At 49.0% G+C, this 19,226-nt stretch overlaps 3 protein-coding genes across 6 annotated transcripts; 1 reads left to right on the forward strand and 2 right to left on the reverse strand.

Moving 5' to 3' along the window:
- Positions 1-1,762: 1,762 nt before the first annotated feature.
- LOC139668508 (prolyl-tRNA synthetase associated domain-containing protein 1-like) lies at positions 1,763-3,559 on the reverse strand. Its single transcript, XM_071548110.1, has 2 exons — positions 3,445-3,559; positions 1,763-2,289 (listed from the first exon to the last, which is right to left on the reverse strand). The coding sequence occupies exons 1-2, from the start codon at positions 3,529-3,531 to the stop codon at positions 1,852-1,854; spliced, it is 525 nt and encodes a 174-aa protein (XP_071404211.1). The 5' UTR covers positions 3,532-3,559; the 3' UTR covers positions 1,763-1,851.
- Positions 3,560-6,175: 2,616 nt separating this feature from the next.
- On the forward strand, positions 6,176-16,439 carry MTIF2 (mitochondrial translational initiation factor 2). 4 transcript variants are annotated; one of them, XM_071582234.1, is made up of 14 exons: positions 6,176-6,706; positions 7,698-7,919; positions 8,404-8,509; positions 9,757-9,928; positions 10,473-10,633; positions 11,078-11,254; positions 11,370-11,509; positions 12,097-12,221; positions 12,935-13,139; positions 13,700-13,952; positions 14,631-14,771; positions 15,559-15,723; positions 15,925-16,065; positions 16,181-16,439. In XM_071582234.1, the coding sequence occupies exons 1-14, from the start codon at positions 6,605-6,607 to the stop codon at positions 16,348-16,350; spliced, it is 2,280 nt and encodes a 759-aa protein (XP_071438335.1). In that variant the 5' UTR covers positions 6,176-6,604; the 3' UTR covers positions 16,351-16,439. The 4 variants fall into 4 exon arrangements, with proteins under 4 accessions (XP_071438335.1, XP_071438336.1, XP_071438334.1 ...); XM_071582235.1 differs by having other exon boundaries at positions 6,614-6,865; XM_071582233.1 differs by lacking the exon at positions 6,176-6,706 and having other exon boundaries at positions 6,878-7,919.
- A 521-nt stretch (positions 16,440-16,960) lies between these two features.
- RPS27A (ribosomal protein S27a) lies at positions 16,961-18,972 on the reverse strand. The gene is made up of 5 exons (XM_071582237.1): positions 18,840-18,972; positions 18,183-18,237; positions 17,848-17,933; positions 17,424-17,555; positions 16,961-17,141 (listed from the first exon to the last, which is right to left on the reverse strand). Exons 1-5 carry the CDS (start codon positions 18,885-18,887, stop codon positions 16,992-16,994), a joined length of 471 nt encoding a protein of 156 aa, XP_071438338.1. The 5' UTR covers positions 18,888-18,972; the 3' UTR covers positions 16,961-16,991.
- Between the last annotated feature and the right edge of the window lie 254 nt (positions 18,973-19,226).

Raw genomic sequence — 19,226 nt, forward strand, 5'->3', positions numbered from 1 at the left:
AATGTAATTTGGGAGCCACTTCCCAGTGCAGAGTCACGGAGTGCCAGGGAAGCAGCTGTTGGACAGTGGCCACAGGAGCACACCCAGCTTGGCACCCCAGGAGCTGCCAAAGCCCTCCCTGCCAGGCCCAGGTTAGGAAGGAGTTGTCATGCCATACAATGTGTATGTTTTATTTACTTTTCTGATAGTCTGTGAGGATTTAGTAACATTCCCAACACGTATAATTATTTCTAAACATTCTCCAGGACATGATGCAGCCTAACAAAGGAGCTCATGTGTGATTTTTTATTTTTTTTTAGAGGTAGCTGATGATGTATATGTAAATAATGCTTTGATATTAATAAAACTGCCTTAAAGGAATGTACCTAGGTGTGAAACAGAACTTAAAAAGCTCTTATTTAAAACTGTAATTTCCTTTACATATTGATTTTTTTAATGTTCGCCATTGTATACATTTATTAATGATGTTATTAAAATGCCAAACCAAATAATTTTTATTCTCCTTTTGTGTGTGTGTATTTCATACACACCTTCTCTGGAAACTGGTGTTCCTGGCAGGGTGTTGGTGTCGTGCTCAGTCGGTGATGTGTGCAGTGAGTATTTCTGCTCAAAGGAAACTGATAAAACTGTAGCAGAATTTTTCTGGACCGTGTGTAGTTTGTTCTGTGGGATTTGTGTAGACTTGGGTAGCTTTAACTGTACACTGTGTTGATACTTTATAACAAAAAGTAAAACAGCACTAATTTCATAACTAAATACAAAAGGAAATCATTATAGATTTGCCAAATGTATTTGTATCTTTAGTTTTGTTGGTGATTGTTTTTGCTGAGCCAAGTCTCAGATCCCTCCTGAGGACAATAATAGTTACACTTTGGGCAGTGCAGATCTAGGATTGTGCACATCCTTAAAACTATTTGTCACATTTAAAACATTCCAGACTTAAAAACCTGGACAAGTCAAATGAATATTCTGTTAAAGGATTTTGGGGTACCACAAAGAAGAAACCTTAATGGAGAGGGAGGGAGAGTGTCAGAGGGCAAGATAAATTTTATGGATATCTCTCTAGTGACTCTTTTACAGCCTCAGCATCTTTGGGTCACTTCTTTCCCACTGGAGATGACTCCCCTGATAGGTGGGGTTGGGCTGTGTCTGTCCGGGTGGAGGGAGGAGCTGAAGCTGCTGGATGGTTGGATGGTGGAGGTTCTGTGGCCAGGAGCTCTGGGCACAGGGGCCAGGCCCCTCCAACCATGGTAAGGCTGCGGGTGAAGGAACTTGCCTCGCCCCAGAAGACGCTCTTTCTTACTCAGTTAATAGTAATTGTTCATCCATCCAAGGCCACAAATCCTTTTACATGTTTCTCATTCATGCTCCTGTAGGTTTGATGTGTGTTATCTCAGCTTGTGCTGATGCTCCTGCCTGCCCTGGAGGCGTCATGTGGACATGACATTTTTGTTAGGCTGCCTTCAAAAGCCTTTGCCCCCATCAGCTTCAGGTTCTGTCCCTTATTTTCACTGCTTCCCTGTCTTGATGTTAAGCTTAAACCTTCAAGGCCAGTCCCACACCTGGGAAGTTTCAGTTTTATCAGTTTTGTTAATGGAGATTATAAAATTCTTTAAATAATGCCTTTTTTACTTACTTAGTGATAGATTGCAAATGTGTTTTTAAGAACATTGTGAAACTTCTGTTAACTTAAAGACAGTATTTTTTTCTCACCAGATCATCCAATATAAACTTAGCAGTTGGAAAAAAAATGAAAAAAGGGTAAGCCTTTTTTTAAGTTTTATTTGTAACAAGATCTTCAGCAGTTTTGCTCTACAAAATCTATGCCTAGTAGTAGAAAAGTGAACTCCCCTATTTAACATCTTCATCGAAGTGTAGGATGATGGGATCGTGGCCTGTCGACTTCACAAACTTCAGGAAGTCGTCAGGGCTCAGCCCCATGGTTGCAGAGTTTGTCATGGGATGGAAATACACCTTCTCGTGGCCCCCCTCCAGCAGGGCAGCGTCCAGCACCAGCCTCACATCCCCCTGGTCACAGAAGAGGGCAAGTGGTGTGGCACAGCCCTGGCCCACCTGCAGCTTTTCCAGCATGGCATTCTCCTCAGCAAACCTGAGGTTGCCACTCCCGAGGCCCAGTTTTTTGGCCAGCTCGTTTAAATTGACCTGCCTGTCGTGCAGGACAGTCACCAGCCAGAAGCTTTTCTTCTTTTTGTCTTTAAGGAACAGGTTTTTACTGTGAGCTCCTTTCATGTGCTGGACATGGGGCATCATTTCCTCAACAGTGAACACCTGGAAAACAGCAGGAGTGTGGTGTGAGGCTCTATCATAGAATCAAAGAATGGATTGGGTTGGAAAAGACCTCCAAGATCATCAAGTCCAAGCCTTGGTCCAACTCCAGTCCCTTTGCCAGATCATGGCACTCAGTGCCACGGCCAATCTTGTTTAAAAACCTTCAGGGATGGGGAATCCACCTCCTCTCTGGGCAGCCCATTCCAATGCCTGAGCACTCTCTCTGGAAAGAATTTTTTCTGATCTCCAACTTCAATTTCCCCCGGCAGAGCTTGAGCCCATCGTGCCCCCTTGTCCTATTGCTGAGTGCCTGGGAGAAGAGACCAACCCCCACCTGGCCAGAACTTCCCTTCAGGGAGTTCCAGACAGTGCTGAGGTCACCTCTGAGCCTCCTCTTCTCCAGGCTGAACACCCCCAGCTCCCTCAGCCTCTCCCCACAGCACTTGTGCTCCAGTCCCTTCTCCAGCCTTGTTGCTCTTCTCTGGCCTCGCTCCAGCCCCTCAATCTCTTTCCTGAACTGAGGGGCCCAGAACTGAACACAACACTCAAGGTGTGGCCTCTCCAGGGCAGAGTCCAGGGGAAGGGTCACTGCCCTGGGCCTGCTGGCCACGCTAGTTTTGATACAGCTCTATCCCGTTAGACTCCCAGCTGTGTGCTAGCAGGTACTGCTGTTACATACCTAGAAAATACTGAATGTCCCATTTGGCCTAAAAGCTGTACCCTGTTCTCATAAATTATAACAGCCCACGCACAAGCTGTGCCACGGTGCCCCCGAGTCATTCCCGTGTGGTGCCCGGGCAGTCCCTCATTTCAGGGCAGCTCTAAGAGCGCTCCTGTTCGCAGCTCCACCGCACAGCTGGAATGACGTGGCCTGTGTGCCTTTAACTGGGAGCAGGGAAAAGCTTGGGAAGAGCCGGGATAACACGTGCTTTAGGGGAAGCAAGGGGATGCGTTGTAGCTCCTCCAAGTGCCAGGGGACTGAAGGGGAAAAGGGGCGACCTGGAGGTACAAACAGAGTCGAGGCGACCTAAAAACTTCCCCCCCAGCATCCTGCCAGGCCCCACGTTCAGAGTTCCTCATTGCTAAAGGCCGAACAACACGCGTGGGGCCCGATCCTGCCGTGCCGCCGGGGGGCAGGGGCTGTCCCCGCCGTACCTGCGGGTGCTCGGCCGTGACCGTGGCGATGCTCAGCTCCCGCAGCCGCCGCTCCAGCGCCTCCCGCAGCTCCGGCCCCGCCGCCATCGCCTCCCGCCTCCCCTTCCGCCGGGACCCGCCCAGGGGCGGCCGCTGCGCACCGTGAACGGGGTGTGTTCGGCCGAGAGGCGGCCCCCGAGGGGCAGCGGTGTCCGCCCGCACCGCAGCGCTCTCCATCCATCACCCCGCGCATCGCCCGCACCGCAGCGCTCTCCATCCATCACCCCGCGCACCGCCCGCACCGCAGCGCTCCCCATCCATCACCCCGCGCATCGCCCGCACCGCAGCGCTCCCCATCCATCACCCCGCGCGGGGTGTCCTGTCTGCAAACAACCTCCTGCTCAAACACTTCACACTGCGCGGGCTGTCCTGTCATGGAACAACCTCCTGCTCACACCACGCGGGGTGTCCCGTGTTAGAACAACCTCCTGCTCACACTGCGCGGGGTGTCCCATGTTAGAACAACCTCCTGCTCACACCGCGCGGGGTGTCCTGTCATGGAACAACCTCCTGCTCACACCGCGCGGGGTGTCTTGTGTTAGAACAACCTCCTTTAAGTAATAAATCAAACCCCTGTTTAGATTAGAGGCTGAGCTGTAAGAAATAAATCAGAAAACCTGTGTAGATTAGCGGCATGAAGCTGTAACATTGTTTAGTTAAAAGGAAATACAGATCTGCAGAGATAAGAGCAGCACATTCTAGAGCCGTTCAGAGTCATCCAAAATATCCTGCTTAACTTTGGGGAGGAGTTTTCAGTTCTCACTGAGTATATAAACCTGGAAACACAAAAATCTCATTGTGCATCTTTGGTGGGGTTACCCCCCATGTTCCAAGTGCTGAATAAAAGGAAGGATTTTATTCTATTCTATTGGATTTGACTGTTTCTTAACTCAACCCAAAGAAGGTATTTCTCTCAGCTTTAATTAACTATTAATTTTTATCCACATGTCCTTACTGTAATTTCAGGTTCTGGCTCGTTGCTTACACGTTCTGCTGACAACATTGCTGCTAAGCAAGGAAGTTAAGAAAGTATCAAAGCTAAAAAGGGAATCAATGTGAGGTAAATTAGTTATGGTACACCCTAAAAATGTATTTTTTTAAAGGCAACCAATAGTAATCAGGAGTTGCAACTAAGGGACAAAGCTAAGCATTAACAGCCACACAGTTAAGTGGGAAATATTTCTGCAGCCCAAACCCCTGTCTTGACCTCTGACATCAATAATTACTTGTTTTGAGATTGCCCTTCAGGAAAATGGGCAATCTGTAATAAAGCTTTGAATTGCAACAGTGTGACCCTGTGGTTCAGGGCCATGTGGGTAAAATATGATCCCACTCTGATTCCCAGAGCCTTCCAGCAGCAGCATCCAGTGGGAGAGCAGCTCCAAAGCAGATTTGCTGCGAACTCCCATGGCTGTTTCCACACCATATTTATCCTTCCAATAAAAGGTTTTCCAGGTCAATCCCAGGCAGTGCCAGGACGTGTTCCCCTTGGCATGGGACTGGCTGGCAGCTCCATGATGTCCCTGTGCAGGAATTGCTTTGAATGCCTTTGCACAACTTCGGGTATTTAAGCTGGTTTTTAGTGTGCTGTGGTTTATTTTTGAGGCATTTTCTCCCCTTTTGTCTGTGGAGAAACACTGGAGGGCCCTGTGCATTCCAAGGTATCAGCAGCAGGTGGTGCCTTGAGATTCAAACCACTGTTTTTCTCAACACAACACCACGAATGAGGAAATGGTTGTGGGAGAGACACCGAGGGCAGCAAAGGTGGTTCCTGCTCCTGCACAGAGAAATCCACCTGTGGGAACCACCCCAGGCCCACATTATGGGCAAAGCTCAGAGGTGTGGAGATTGGTTTATGGGCAACCCTCATTAACCAGGGAATATTAAGGGTTTTTTTCATTTACACATCCTCCTGTTAGGTGGTTGCTTTCCCTAGTCCATGAAGGGCTTTTATTTTGAGGACTCCAGACTAGCTGGGACCAAATGATCAGCCGTGTCAAAGCCGTAGACTGGAGGTGGGCAGGAGGGCAAGGCACAGAAATAAAGCTACTGTGACACATTTTATATATATAAATGCACATACTTCATACTAGTGAGATATGCTTTTCAAAAATAAGTTCCAAAACCCTGGGATGAGGATAAGCACAGAAAATCCTGTCCTGTGAGGGTCTCTGTGTTCTTCTCCTCAGTAACAGGAATTCTCTCCATTCCCTGAGGGCTGCATGTCCTCCCTGAGGGAATCCGCTCCATTCCTGAGGGCTCCATGTCCTCCCCGAGGGGATTCCCTCCATTCTCTGAGGGCTCCATGTCCTCCCTGAGGGAATCCCCTCCATTCCTGAGGGCTCCATGTCCTCCCTGAGGGGATCCCCTCCATTCCCTGAGGGCTCCATGTCCTCCCTGAGGGGATCCCCTCCATTCCTGAGGGCTCCATGTCCTCCCTGAGGAGACTCCCTCCATTCCCTGAGGGCTCCATGTCCTCCCTGAGAGGACTCCCTCCATTCCCTGAGGGCTCCATGTCCTCCCTGAGGGGATTCCCTCCATTCCCTGAGGGCTCCATGTCCCGCTTCCACTTGGGGAATTCTCCCCATTCCCTGAGGGGCTTTCCCGCTTCCCCGAGGCGAGGCCCCGCCCCCGGGTGTGGCTGCGCCTGCGCCGTGTGGCGTTGGCGCGTGCGCAGAGAGCGGCGCGCCGGGCGTGAGGCACGGGCGGGCAGCGCGGGGGCCGGGGCGGAACAGGGAGTTCCTTCTGTCCCTTCCCTCCCTCCCTCAGCGGGGCTGACAGGGCCGGGGCGGCCTCAGGGAGTCCCTTCCTTCCCTCCCTCAGCGCGGCTGGCAGGGCCGGGCGGGCAGCGCGGGGTCCCAGGGGTGCCCTCAGGGAGTCCCTTCTCTCCCTTCCCTTCCCTTCCCCTCAGCAGGGCCGGGCGGGCAGCCGGGGGTCGAAGCAGGGCGCTGGCACCGCGGGGAGGGCGGGCTGCCACTGACAGGTATCGATTAGCCAGAAGGATGGGTGCGAGAGGAGCCGGAGCTCCTGCCCCGGCAGTCAGCGCGGGTTTCGCCGCTGTGAGCTGGCCCGGTGTCGCCCTGACCTTGTGTTAGTTGTGTGTGTATCCGTGTGTGTTTCTATGCGTGTGTGTGTGCGCAGCGTCTTGTGGCCGCCCCTGGAATTCCTCGGTTTTACAGATTCAGCCCGTTTCAGGTTCTCTTTAGGCGAAAAAAACCCCAAAGTAGGTGGTTTTGGTTGGTTGGTGTGTTATCGGGTCACTTCCCACAGGGTCCGGGTGCAGGGGAGGGTTTAAAGGGTCCCGCAGCCTTTGTGGGAGGAGCCCAGAGCATTCCCTGCCCTTGGAGCGGCTGGGAACGCGGTGCCGAGACACGGGGACACGGTGAGGGGACAGGGGAGGGGCAGAGTGGCATCCCTGGGCGGCACAGAGCCATGGAATTATTCAATACTTTGGGTGGAAGGGACATTAAAGCCCATCGAGTCCCATCCCCTGCCATGGCAGGGATACCTCCCACTATTCTAGCTCCCACCCAACCTGGCCTTGGACACTCCCAGGGATGGGGCAGCCACAGCCTCTCTGGGCAGCTGTGCTGGAGCAGGATTGGCAGCTCTGGCAGTTCAAAGAGGAGATCGTTGTTTGTGATAATTAGCAAAAGAACTCAGACTGAAGCTCAGATGGTTAAAACAAGAAGTGGGATGATCTGACAGGGGCATCTTAGGAGGCTTAGTTGCTGAGCCAGGGTTTGGCCTCCAGGGTGTCTGTCCACACCACAGTACTGGTGTTGCTGCAGTGCCCTTTGAGTGGTGCTTCTCTCTCTCAGTGCTCAGTGAGGGGCGTTGTGCAGTGTGTTTTACTGGTCAGAGAGGGAGCCTGCCCCTGGATAATTCTGTCACTGAAGCACAAGGACTGCAAATAGCCCTTTTTTCCTAGAAGGTGTCAAAGAACCTGAACTGGAGGCTTTAGTAGTTTATGTCAAAAATCAGTGGAGAAATAGCTGTAAGCTCTCAGTGGATCTGTGTCTGCAGTGGGGTCATGGAGAGGGGAAGTGCTGAAGGAAATGGACCAACTGGGACAGTTGCTGAATAGTTCACCTTCTTCGGTCTTGAAAAGTCTGTTTGGAAACATACCATTTGTGCCTTGTGCTCCTGTCCATTTTATCCTGAGAAAGAGAGTCCTGGAGCCCGTGATGACAGTGTGTCCTTTGTGTTTGCAGCAGGAGATGAACCGAGGGCTGGTGCTGAGGCTGGTGCAGCTCAGGAGTGCCCGCCAGCAGCTCCGTGCCCTGTGCCCCAGGGCAGGCTGGGGGGCACAATGGGGGCCTGTGCAGGCCTCTGCTCGTCCCCTCTGCTCTGTCCTGCTGCACCCACAGCTCTGGCCACGGGACAGGGTAATCAGAGGTCCGTTATCACACTGCAGACAGCTGGCTACAAAGGAGGTAATTACCAAACTCCAGTGATCCCTGGGTTTGTGTGAAAAGTTCCAGAGCTCAGTTTGAACATTTAAATTTTAAAAAAAATTGCTTTATTCATGAATATATAGAATGTATTATAAATTCATCAGACAAAATGTACTTAATATGTGACTTTATTGTGGTTCTCTCTCAAATATTGACTTAGACCTGTAGCATCATGAAGTTTGCAGAGGCAGGAAGAAATTATTAAAAACCAAAAATGAAAATGATGTTATTGATTTTTGTCCTTATTCTGAAAAATTAAAAATGATTTTGCAGTGTACTATACATTTTAAATGTTCATTATAGTGTGTAAAGTACTTTTATTTATTTTAATTCCTTGATGTTGTAGTGAAAAAGATGTGTTTACCTCCTATGGCTTGAGACCATTGTCTTTTTAATATTGTTTTTGTTATTCCTTAGTTTATGCCAGCACTGTGTTCCTATATTCGTGTCTAATTCCATGTAGGAGACAAAAAGGAAGAAAAAGAAGATCCCACTGACCAGAGGTGAAGTGGAGATAAGGCAGAGAATGACTATTGAGGAACTGGCACGGGCTATGGGGAAGGACATAGGTGAGAGCCTTCTCTGAGGGTGAAACAGCAGTTCAAGTGTCCCACCACTCTGTGAGTGGGAGAGGCAGAGGCTCTTCAGTGGCATTAATTAGTGGTTGTTAATCCACCCCTCAGCACGGCAGTTGGTTCCACCCCAAAGAAACTGTTGGTAGACAGAGCTGCAGGTTAAAGAGAAAGGAAGTTGGGCCATCCAAATGACCAGGCCAGACATTTAGATGTGAAGAACCCAGGATTGTCCTCTGTCTGCAGCACAAAGGATCCCTGTGGGCTGCTCCTCATGGCTGTGGCTCCCGAGGGATAAATTCCTCTGGAAAGAATACATTGCACCCTGGCTTGGCAGAGCTGCACCCCTGGGAGTTACAAAGGCATGGCTGAAGAGCCCTGGGAGTTGGGATCAGGGATCTGGGATCCAGGGGCAATTTATATTTCATTAAAACAGTGATTTAATTAGCTGGGAGTGGGCAAGCCTCCTCTGGAATCACTCCCCTCTCTGTGTGACTGCCCAGATAACTGGGTCACAGGAGCAGGTTTGTTCCTGGAACCCCAGGACCATTCCTGGCTGTGCAGTGGCTCTGCCTGACCAGTTCTAAGTGATTTTAGGGGGTTATTGGCATATTTTGATTGTTGACATTTGAAATAACTCTGCAGCTGTATAATACCAATCTCCAGTCTCTTTTTGTCCAGCTGGGGACTTTTTCTGGCAAATTTCCCTTTTAGCAATGAGTAGAGAAGCAGCAAGGTCTGTCCTGTGGTGCTGGGCCTTTCTGAGTTAGGTGTGCAGCAGTCCTTAGGTCAGCACGTAACAGTTTCTTACTCCTGCATTTGTTCTGTGTTTCTGCTGCCAAGGAAAGCAGCACATGATCAGATTGATCACATTTCCTTCCTCCTGGAATCTTCCTTTGCTGTTTGGTTTAGATGAGTTTCAGTTGCTTTCTTCTTTGGGCAGTTAATGGAAAAGTAGGGTATGAAAATTTGAGTGAGAAATAAGATTATAGTGTTTAATAAGGCACTCAGGTTCTGTAAATCCTTCTCCATTGGGTTCTTCACTGCAGGTGTGTAGGGTAACAGGAGCTTCTAGATAAATCTAGCTAAAGGAAAAGTGCTTTATGGATGAAACTTAATAAATAGCACAAGATAAACTGCTCATGAAAACGTCTTACACTGTATGAATTTTTGGAGGGGGTTTGTCCCTTTGTCCCACATGTTTTTGTGGCTGTAATTGTTAAATGTCTTTATCTTTTCCACAGACCATATTTATGAAGCGCTGCTGTACACAGACATTGACCTTAATTCACTGGAACCAGATTCCATCCTATATGAAGACCACATCAAGATGATTGTTCAGAAATCAGGAATGAAATATAAATCAGCAAAACTGAAAGAGGAAAAAGAAAGAAAAAACACAGATGCTGTGAAAAGGCAAGCTGGGAACTGTTCTTTTGGGCTCTTTGTAGTCTCTTTCTTCCTGCAGCTGTTTGTCATACCCTGTATTTCTTTGGTTTGCTGGTTTGTTGTTAATACCTGATGCAATCACAATATGATAATCTTTAAAAGGTGAAGTTTACTATTTTGATATAGAATCATAGAGTGGATTGGGTTGGAAAATACCTCCGAGATCATCAAGCCAACCCTTGGTCCAGCTCCAGTCCCTTTACCAGATCATGGCACTCAGTGCCACGGCCAATCTCAGTTTATATATTTGGTCATAAAACTGCTGCTCAGATGTGGCCTGTTGTAGGTGTGCTTTTTCTATGGCATTTTCTGCAGAAAAGCCAGTTGTTTGGTACCCTGAGTGGCTGCTCTGATTGCTGCTCTGAGCACTGGGGGCTGCCTGTGGTGCTGCTGCGTTGTGTGAGGAGGGGCCACCAAACTGGAGTTCCCTGTGCTCTGGGAAATGGCTCTTCCTTGTGCCCCTCAGTGAAGCTGCTCTGGCATTAACCCCCCATGTTTGCTGTGCTTGCAGGCCCCCTGCAGACCCCGCAGTGCTGACCCCACGGCCCCCTGTGGTCACCATCCTGGGCCACGTGGACCACGGGAAGACCACTCTGCTGGACAGGCTGCGCCAGAGCCAGCTGGCCTCCCTGGAGGCAGGAGGCATCACACAGCACATCGGGGCCTTCCTGGGTAAGGGCAGCACAGGGGGGGTCACTCTGCACCTCACACAGCAGCCTGGCCTGGGTGCTGGGGAAAGCTGGAACTTTGGGAAAGATCCAAAACTGCTGGAAATCACAACATGGTTTGACTGTTGCCAATGACCATGGTAACATCACACTGACAAGAGGTGAACAGGCAGAAGAGGCTATTGAGGAATGGCACGAACCAGTAGGGGGAACTGGGAAGTGACTTGTCTGCACAGTTGAAATCTTTTGGATTATGGAAGATCCCAGGATGCTTTTTCACTCCTGAGGATGTACCAGCACTTCTGACCTCCATGTTAACTTACCTGTCTGCCTAAAATCTGTGATTATTATTATTTTTATTAAAAGAGCAATGCCTGATTTACAATACATCAGGAAAAAGCTGGGTGAGGTGCTGATTTCCAGCTGTTCCCTGTCCTTCTGTTCACAGTGCATATGCCTTCTGGGGAGAAGATCACCTTCCTGGACACTCCTGGGCACGCAGCCTTCTCTGCCATGCGGGCACGGGGCACCAACGTCACCGACATCGTCATCCTGGTGGTCGCGGCAGAGGACGGTGTGATGCAGCAAACCATAGAGTCCATCCAGCACGCCAAAAATGCAGGAGGTACAGGCTGCCCCTGCTCATGTTCCATCCTGCAGGCACTTGGTCTGCGTGGCCACAGCCTTTGCTTGCACCTGTGAGAGCAGGCTGGTGCTGAGCTTGTTCCTTCTCTTCTTAGTTCCTCTTATCCTCGCCATTAATAAATGTGACAAACCCGAAGCGGATCCTGAAAGAGTGAAGAAGGAATTGCTGGCTCATGATGTGGTGTGTGAGGAGTTTGGAGGTGATGTTCAAGCTGTAAATATTTCTGCACTCAAGGTAAAGTCATGGTGGAAAAAATGGTGTTTGTGAGTGTCAAATATGTACAAAGAGATGCATTTATATTTGGCAACTGGAAAATAAAGTACTTCTCTTCCTGGTATTTGATACCCTGCCATGAGCTCAGTGCTGCTGGCTCTCACCAGAATTATTTGAAACACACTGAAATGTATTTCGAGGCTCAGGCTTTTAGGGAGCAATAATACCTTGTTTTATTTCTGCAAATGCAGTGGATGTTTTTTGGGTTAACCCTAATTGCTGTGTGCTCATTGTATGAAATCAGTGCAAAATCAAGGTTGGTGATAATGCTCTGCATGAAGAGAAAAATTCAAACCAGGTAAATAAACATTTTCCTAACACAGGCCTAATAACAGGAACACAGTTTCATAATGGCCTTACAAAATGTAATTAGAACAAATAGGGGGCAAAAAGGAGCCCATCAGTTTTGTCTTTGATGTCCTAAAGTTGTGACTTGGTTGTTAAATGTCACCAAGTTTCAGTGGAGGAATTTGGCACCAAGATTTCAACTTCTGATCTCACTTTAACTGGGCACTTCCTTCATTCTGTGTGTGTGTGGTTTTATGCAGGGGGAAAACCTGATGGTTTTAGCTGAAGCAACTGTGGCTCTGGCAGAGATGCTGGAGCTGAAGGCAGATGCCACGGGCCTGGTGGAGGGGACTGTGATCGAGTCTCGCAAAGACAAAGGCAAAGGGTGAGTTTTCTGCCACCTTTCCACTTCCGTGAAGCATTTGTAACACCACAGGGAGGCAGTTCAGGGGTTTGGACCTCCCTAGATAAAGCTGTCACAGTTTCTCTGCAATGCTTCTAACTAAAGCCTTGAAACATTACCCTGCAGCTAAAGAGCCAGAAAAAGGTTATAAGCTGATGGGGCAAAATTCATCCTATCACTGAAACGAAATCATATAAAGCACAGGAACCAGTTCAGAACCAGAACAGATGTAATTTTTAATGTCATTAAAACAGTAGGAATGATGAAGTTAACAGCTAGAATATATACACAATTCTTGGTGAATTGTGTGTGACATGACACTCCACTCTTATTTATCTTAGTCCTTTTGCAGGTTCTGTGTGAACAAGGCATGTTCTACCTGCTTTAAAAGTGATCTGAATTCTAGAAAGTTATTGAGATTTGTTGTTTGGGGTTTTTTGGGGGTTCAGTTAATGGGTAAAATCAATCTTGCTGGGTTCACAAATGCCAGATTTTGGATTGATCTGCAGAAATGAGGGGTAACAGTACAGGTTTGGGGGGTTGCAAGTCACTGTAAAATTTTACCAGCAGGAATATTCTGCCTGTGATGGATCAGAGGTCCATTCTGGTGTGTGTTTTGCCTGCACTAACCATGGAGACAGGGAGAAGTGTCACTTTTCTCTTGTGTGTTATTTTTCTCCTCTGCTCTTCACTAGTCCCCTTACCACAGCCATCATCCAGAGAGGAACTCTGAGGAAGGGCTGTGTTCTGGTTGCAGGGAAGACGTGGGCCAAGGTTCGCTTCATGTTTGATGAGAATGGCAAGGCTGTGGATGCAGCCCCACCAGGCATCCCAGTGGAGATCATGGGCTGGAAGGACATCCCTTCGGCAGGAGATGAAATCCTGGAGGTGGAGTCTGAGGTATGGGGAGGACTGGGCAGTGGGAAACTCATACTGCAGGGAAGGAGCTGAGGAACAAAGTGAGGGAGGTTTCATTCTGAGTAACCTGGATAATCCCATGGAAGCTGGAGACTGAGAAGGGGGCTAAGGGACCTGAGCTCTGTTAGAGGAATGAGGGGTTATATATTGCCCCTCCTTCCCACCTTACCCCTCCTGGACTGTCCTCATCTCCACTGGAATAATCCAGTGTTTTCATTTCAGAGTGAGAGAACTGGTTTCTGACACAGGAATGTCCATAAAATGCAGCTTGAAATGGGTGTTGTGAGAGCTGGACAAACAGCACATGGAATGAAGGATAATTCTCTGCTGCATTGCAGAGATACCATAAAAACAGGCCTTGAGCTGTGTTGTAGCTCAGGGAGGAAGCTCCTGTGCTCATTCTCTGCCATCTGTGCAGCTAAATCTAGAGTTAAATGTGAAAGAAAATGAGTGAGCCTGTGGAGAAGATGCAAAAAGATGAAACTGCATTATTGTGGAGTTTTCTGATGTTTTAAAGATGGTGTTTCTGTCTCCCTGCCCAGCAAAGGGCACACGAAGTGATAGACTGGAGGGTCTACATTGAACAGCAGGAGAAGCTGAAAAAGGATGTGGAAGTTATTGAGGCCAAGCAAAAGGAGCACAGGATGCAGTATGAGCAGAAGCAACAGAAGCTGGCCCACCTCACCTGGAGGCAGAGGAAGGCAGTGCTGTACAAGGCCAACAAGCACCTGATGTTCCAGAGGCCTACAGAGAGGAGGGAGGTGGATGAGAACACGCTGTCAGTCATAGTTAAAGGTGCTGCTCCAGGGGTTGTGCCTCTCTCATGACCCAGAACTCTGAACCAGCTACACCGTCTCTGTTACCAGCAGTTTGGTCAGTTTAGAACTGAACAGATGATTGAACTTCTCCCAGCAAGGGGAGGAGCAGCAGAAAACGCCCAGTGGGCAGCAGGATGCACTTCTAGCAAGGCCAGAGCAACAGGGAAACACACATGGCCAACCCCCTTACCAGGAAATCCTGAGTGAAACCCACTCCTATAAACCCCTATGTGTGTGTGTGTATATCTATATATCTCTCTCTATAAAAAAAACCCATATATAAACAGCTATATATATATAAATTATTAAAAAATACAAGCTATAATAATTTGGCATCAGCAAAATGGAGAATGAGAACAATTGTGTATTCAAGTGGGACAGGAGGAACTTGTGTTGACCTCACATTTGGTGATACACAAGTGGTGACAGTACTGAAAAACTTTGCAAACTTGACCTGAAAAATGACAGATATTGAGGCTCTGGTCCTATTATCAGTTGATTTTTGGAATTAACAGACTTGTTAGATGGGTTTTGTAGTAAGAGTGATAGATATGTAAAGACTTTCTGTTGCACAGTGTTGAGTTACCATGCACTTAGTTATAATTTCATGTTTCTTTGTATCCAAAGTCAGCAGTGCTTCCATTTATCCCTGCAGGTGACGTGGATGGATCTGTTGAAGCTATTCTGAACATTCTGGACAGCTATGATTGTGAGGATGAATGTAAACTGGATATTGTCCACTTTGGAATGGGAGACATCACTGAAAATGATCTAACTCTTGCTGAAACTTTTAATGGTGTGTTTAATAATCAATGTAATAGTTTTGAAATTACTGGATTACTGAAATGGGTAGGCCTCAGCTGGGTTTTGTTTTCTCAGTATTAGCAGCATCACGAAGATAACCTTTAATGTATCTTATTTCCTTGAACATCATCTAGTGCAGGCTGGAATTCTCATGGAAGTGAAAGGATTCTGGAAAAGCTGTGGCCAGTAGTTAAGATTAAACTTTGATTGTTCACTCAGGTTGCTTTATGATGCTCAAACAAGGCAAAGCTTGCAAAGTAAGTTAGAAAATTATCTCCTTTTGCTCAGGGAGGCAGCTGGATCTCAGACTGACTCAGTAGTTTTTCCTGTTTGTCCCCTGTAATTCTCACCTGCTTTGGAGGGTGAGGTCACTGGGCCTGCCACAGCACACAGAGATGGGAATGATGTAGAATTCACTTCCAGCTTCATTGGGTTGACCAAGCTGTTTTTCCAGCCTAAAACTGGCAGGTCTGTGTCATTTCTCTGAGCTCTAAGTGTTATTTTCTGCCTTGATACCTCCAGTTCTGCCATCAGGGACCTTTCAGTGAGGGCTTTTTTGGGCCATTTATTTTGAGACAAGGTTTTTAGTACTTGATGTGCTTTGGTGGGACAAGCAGGGAGTAAAATGCTGTAAAATGAGTAAAATTCCTTAAAAGGGAAGCAACAGTAAAATGCTTCTGGTTTGCTGACCACTCGTTCTACCCTGTGCTACAAGGTGGCACTTTCTGTACAGGAGTGATCTCTCATAGTCATTACTTGGCAACTGTTTCATTTCTCAGGTGTTATATATGGATTCAGTGTGACAGCCAGTGAAAGTGTCAAAAAGCTGGCTGATAAAAAAGGAATAAAAATCAAACTTCACAACATCATCTACAAACTTATAGATGACTTGAAAGAGGAGCTGAACAGCAGACTGCCCCCAGCTGTGGTGGAGACGACAATAGGTGGGTTGTCACTCACTGATACATTTGTGCTCACAATGTGGCCTAAAGTTTATTCTCCAGTGAAGTGTTCCTGTTGTTTCAAGTATTTTATACTCCTCTGTACCTGCTTTTTGTTGTTACAAGGCTTGGTAAGTGAAGAAAATGCCACCTGTTTATACCCAATGCCAGGTTGTTACTGTCATGCACAATTTCTTCCTTCAGGGGAAGCCTCTGTTCTGGACACCTTCTCTGTAACAGTGGGAAAGAACAAGGTTCCAGTGGCTGGGTGCAGAGTGCAGAAGGGGCTGCTGGACAGGAAGATGAAGTTCAAGTTAATCCGCAGGGGGGACGTTATTTGGAAGGGTAAGTGGAGTTGGCACAAACAGGAGAACAAGGTGAGCTGTGCAGGAAGGGCAGCCCTGCCCACTGCTGGGCTCTGCTGGGGCTGGGCTCCCTCTGATGCATTTTCTCCTTGCAGGATCTTTGTCATCACTGAAACATCACAAGGACGATGCCCAGGTAATAAAAGCAGGAATGGATTGTGGATTGAGTTTGGACAAGAATCTGGAATTCAGCATTGGGGATGATATTATTTGTTATGAAGAAACAGAAGTCCAACAGACAACTTCCTGGGACCCGGGATTTTAAAAGACATTTGAATACATGAACACTAAAGGATGTGCATTGTAGTCCTGGCTGGCCCTTAATTCATAACATTAAATGAACTTTCAGAGGCACAGGAGCTGCTTTACCATCTGTTCTTTGTATCAGAGCATTTCAGATATATTTCATACCTGAAATAGTCTGCTTTTCTATCGTGTCAAGCAACCACCTTACCCCACTGGAACATGAGATAAACTACCCAAGTAACTACAAGCACTTCAACTGTATAAAACCAGCATGGTACAAATATTTCTGGTGACTACCTTTGGATCCAGACTAGCTGAGCCATCTTCCTTCCCCTCCCTCAGTGCAGCTGTACAGCATTTCAGCTACCCTTCTCTAGCACTGAGCCACTTGTAGCATGACTCTGGACTGCCTGAGCTCCTGTTTTTCTCACTGGAGCTACTCTACTGTCTCATGTTAAAAGACCAAAAGTTAGTTGGAGTGTTGTTTGTTTTTCCCTCTGCAACTGGTACCCCTTATTATTTAACTCGAGCTGCTGCTTCAGTCTCAAAGTATCTCATCTTATTTGGCAGCATCCAAAGCTTCACAGATTTTTCTCTTACCAGCATCAAAAAGAAACCCTGACACGATAGAGAAGTTCAGCTCTTTATTGTGTGGCACATTCACTTGTCCTCGGGCTTGTTGAAGCAGTATGTGAGGCAGCACTTGCCACAGTAGTGCCTGTCGAAGTGGCTGGCCATGAACACTCCGGCCCCGCACTCCTCCGAGGGGCACTCGCGGCGCAGGCGGCTGATCTTGCCGTTCTCATCCACCTGGGGGGGCAAACAGACAACACTTCACTCACACTCCCCTCCTTTTTTGGAATTATGACTGTGCTTCCTTGGCCAAGCAGCTCCTGTGACAGCTAATGCAGCAAACTTCCTGAGGCCAAGCTCAGAAGTGCCCAACTGCTACCGTGGGTTTCTGTTTTCTTTACCAGATGGGATATTTGCAAATAGGAGGGCTTTGAGTACTAAAGACACCAAGCTCTGTGCAGAGCAGTCACAGGCTCTGCTGAGAGCTAGGTTTTCATCAAGTTTCATATTCCCACCTACCTTGTAGTACTTGAGCACTGCAAGCTTAACCTTCTTTCTCTTATGCTTGTTCTTCTTGGGGGTGGTGTAAGACTTCTTCTTTCTTTTCTTGGCACCACCCCGCAGCCTCAGCACAAGGTGGAGGGTTGATTCCTGTGGGCAAGGCACATGAAACAGGCTCAGAGGGCTTTCTCAAGGCAAGAGCAGCATTTAAACAGGCTTTTGATCCAGAGAAAGTAGGTCTCAAGTGGCAGGAATTAAATACACCAGGAGAGCTCTGAAAGCACCACGTGCTCCTGAGGTGACATCCCAATCCCCCAGCACCAACACTGCCACCCAACCCTCAATCCACTGATCTGGCTGAAGACACTTGGCACCTTTTCGAGGCTGAGCAGCTGAGGTGCCTGAGCTGTGACTGTGGCAGCCCCTGCCCTTTCCCACTCACTTTCTGGATGTTGTAGTCGGACAGAGTGCGTCCATCTTCCAGCTGCTTCCCAGCGAAGATCAGCCGCTGCTGGTCCGGGGGGATCCCTGAGGGGCACAAATGGGGAGGAATTGGGAATGGGAACGGTACCGTGGTGGAACAAAACACAGAGTGCTGCGCATGGTATGATCTGTGCAAGAGAGATCATTCCCCAAAACTGACGTATATCAATAGAATATAGAAAAATATATGGATTGATAGAATAGTACATTTAGTATATATAATATTTATTATATATTTGATAATATTTCATTTATACCAATATATAATAATCAATAAGTGCCTCTGGAACGTACCCTCCTTATCCTGGATCTTCGCTTTCACATTTTCTATAGTATCAGAAGGCTCAACCTAACGTGGAACAGAAACAACAGTGTCACAAGGCTCTTGGCCTCCCGGTGGGCCCAGGGAAGCCGAGCGACCACGAGGAGCTCCTGGCACAGCCCTGGCCCTGGCGGCGCTCACGGCGAGGCCCGAACCACTGCGGGCAGCGTGGGATCGGCGTGTCCCGGTATGTCCCGACAAATTCCGGTGATCCCCCTCTCACACCGGTATGTCCCGGCACATCCCAGTGTTCCCCGGCACATGCCGGTATATCCTGGCACATCCCAGTGTTCCCCCATGTATCCCGGTGTGTCCTGGCACACCCCGGTATGTCCCGGCACATCCCAGTGTTCCCCACGCATCCCGGTGTTCCCCCGGGCCCTCCAGTATCTCCCGGCGCATCCCGGTATGTCCCGGCACATCCCGGTGTTCCCCCGGGCCCTCCAGTATCTCCCGGCGCATCCCGATATGTCCCGGCACATCCCGGTGTTCCCCCACGCATCCCGGTGTTCCCCCGGGCCCCCCAGTATCTCCCGGCGCATCCCGGTGTTCCCCCATGCATCCCGGTATCTCCCCGCGCCCCCCGCACTGCGGTGCCCCGGGAAGCGGCGGCGGCGCTGTTGGCTCACCTCGAGGGTGATAGTTTTGCCGGTGAGGGTTTTGACGAAGATCTGCATGGCGGAGCCTGGCGGGGCCGAGCGCAGCCCGCGCTGCTCGCGGAATGGCGGCGGGGCCGAGAGAGCGCCGCGCCCGCGCGCACGGGGTTTCCTGCGCGCCTCGGCAGGGGCGGGCGGCGCGCCGCGACTACAAGTCCCGGCATGCCCCGCCGGCGGCGCCGCGCCAAAGCACGCCGGGAGCTGTAGTCCTGCCGCGGGCCGGGGGCGGGAACGGCGGCTCCCACAGTGCACCGCGGGCCACCGTGAGGGGAGGAGGAGCCGCCATGACGAGGGAGGCGGGACCACCGTGAGGGGAGGAGGAGGAGCCGTGAGGGGAGGAGGAGACGCCATGACGAGAGG

Source organism: Pithys albifrons, chromosome 2 (assembly GCF_047495875.1).
Source record: "Pithys albifrons albifrons isolate INPA30051 chromosome 2, PitAlb_v1, whole genome shotgun sequence".
In the NCBI taxonomy this organism is placed as follows: domain Eukaryota; kingdom Metazoa; phylum Chordata; class Aves; order Passeriformes; family Thamnophilidae; genus Pithys; species Pithys albifrons.

Bases quoted from the DNA above. Each gene is read 5' to 3' on its own strand.
- LOC139668508 (XM_071548110.1), bottom strand. From the start codon at position 3,531: ATGGCGGCGGGGCCGGAGCTGCGGGAGGCGCTGGAGCGGCGGCTGCGG. The intron at 2,290-3,444 runs GTACGGCGGGGA...GCTGTTTTCCAG, and splicing joins TCACGGCCGAGCACCCGCAG to GTGTTCACTGTTGAGGAAAT.
- MTIF2 (XM_071582233.1), top strand. From the start codon at position 7,542: ATGGACCAACTGGGACAGTTGCTGAATAGTTCACCTTCTTCGGTCTTG. The intron at 10,634-11,077 runs GTAAGGGCAGCA...TTCTGTTCACAG, and splicing joins GCACATCGGGGCCTTCCTGG to TGCATATGCCTTCTGGGGAG. The intron at 16,066-16,180 runs GTAAGTGGAGTT...TTCTCCTTGCAG, and splicing joins GGGGGACGTTATTTGGAAGG to GATCTTTGTCATCACTGAAA.
- RPS27A (XM_071582237.1), bottom strand. From the start codon at position 18,887: ATGCAGATCTTCGTCAAAACCCTCACCGGCAAAACTATCACCCTCGAG. The intron at 18,238-18,839 runs GTGAGCCAACAG...GTTCCACGTTAG, and splicing joins GCAAAACTATCACCCTCGAG to GTTGAGCCTTCTGATACTAT. The intron at 17,556-17,847 runs GTGAGTGGGAAA...CCTTGCCCACAG, and splicing joins CCGACTACAACATCCAGAAA to GAATCAACCCTCCACCTTGT.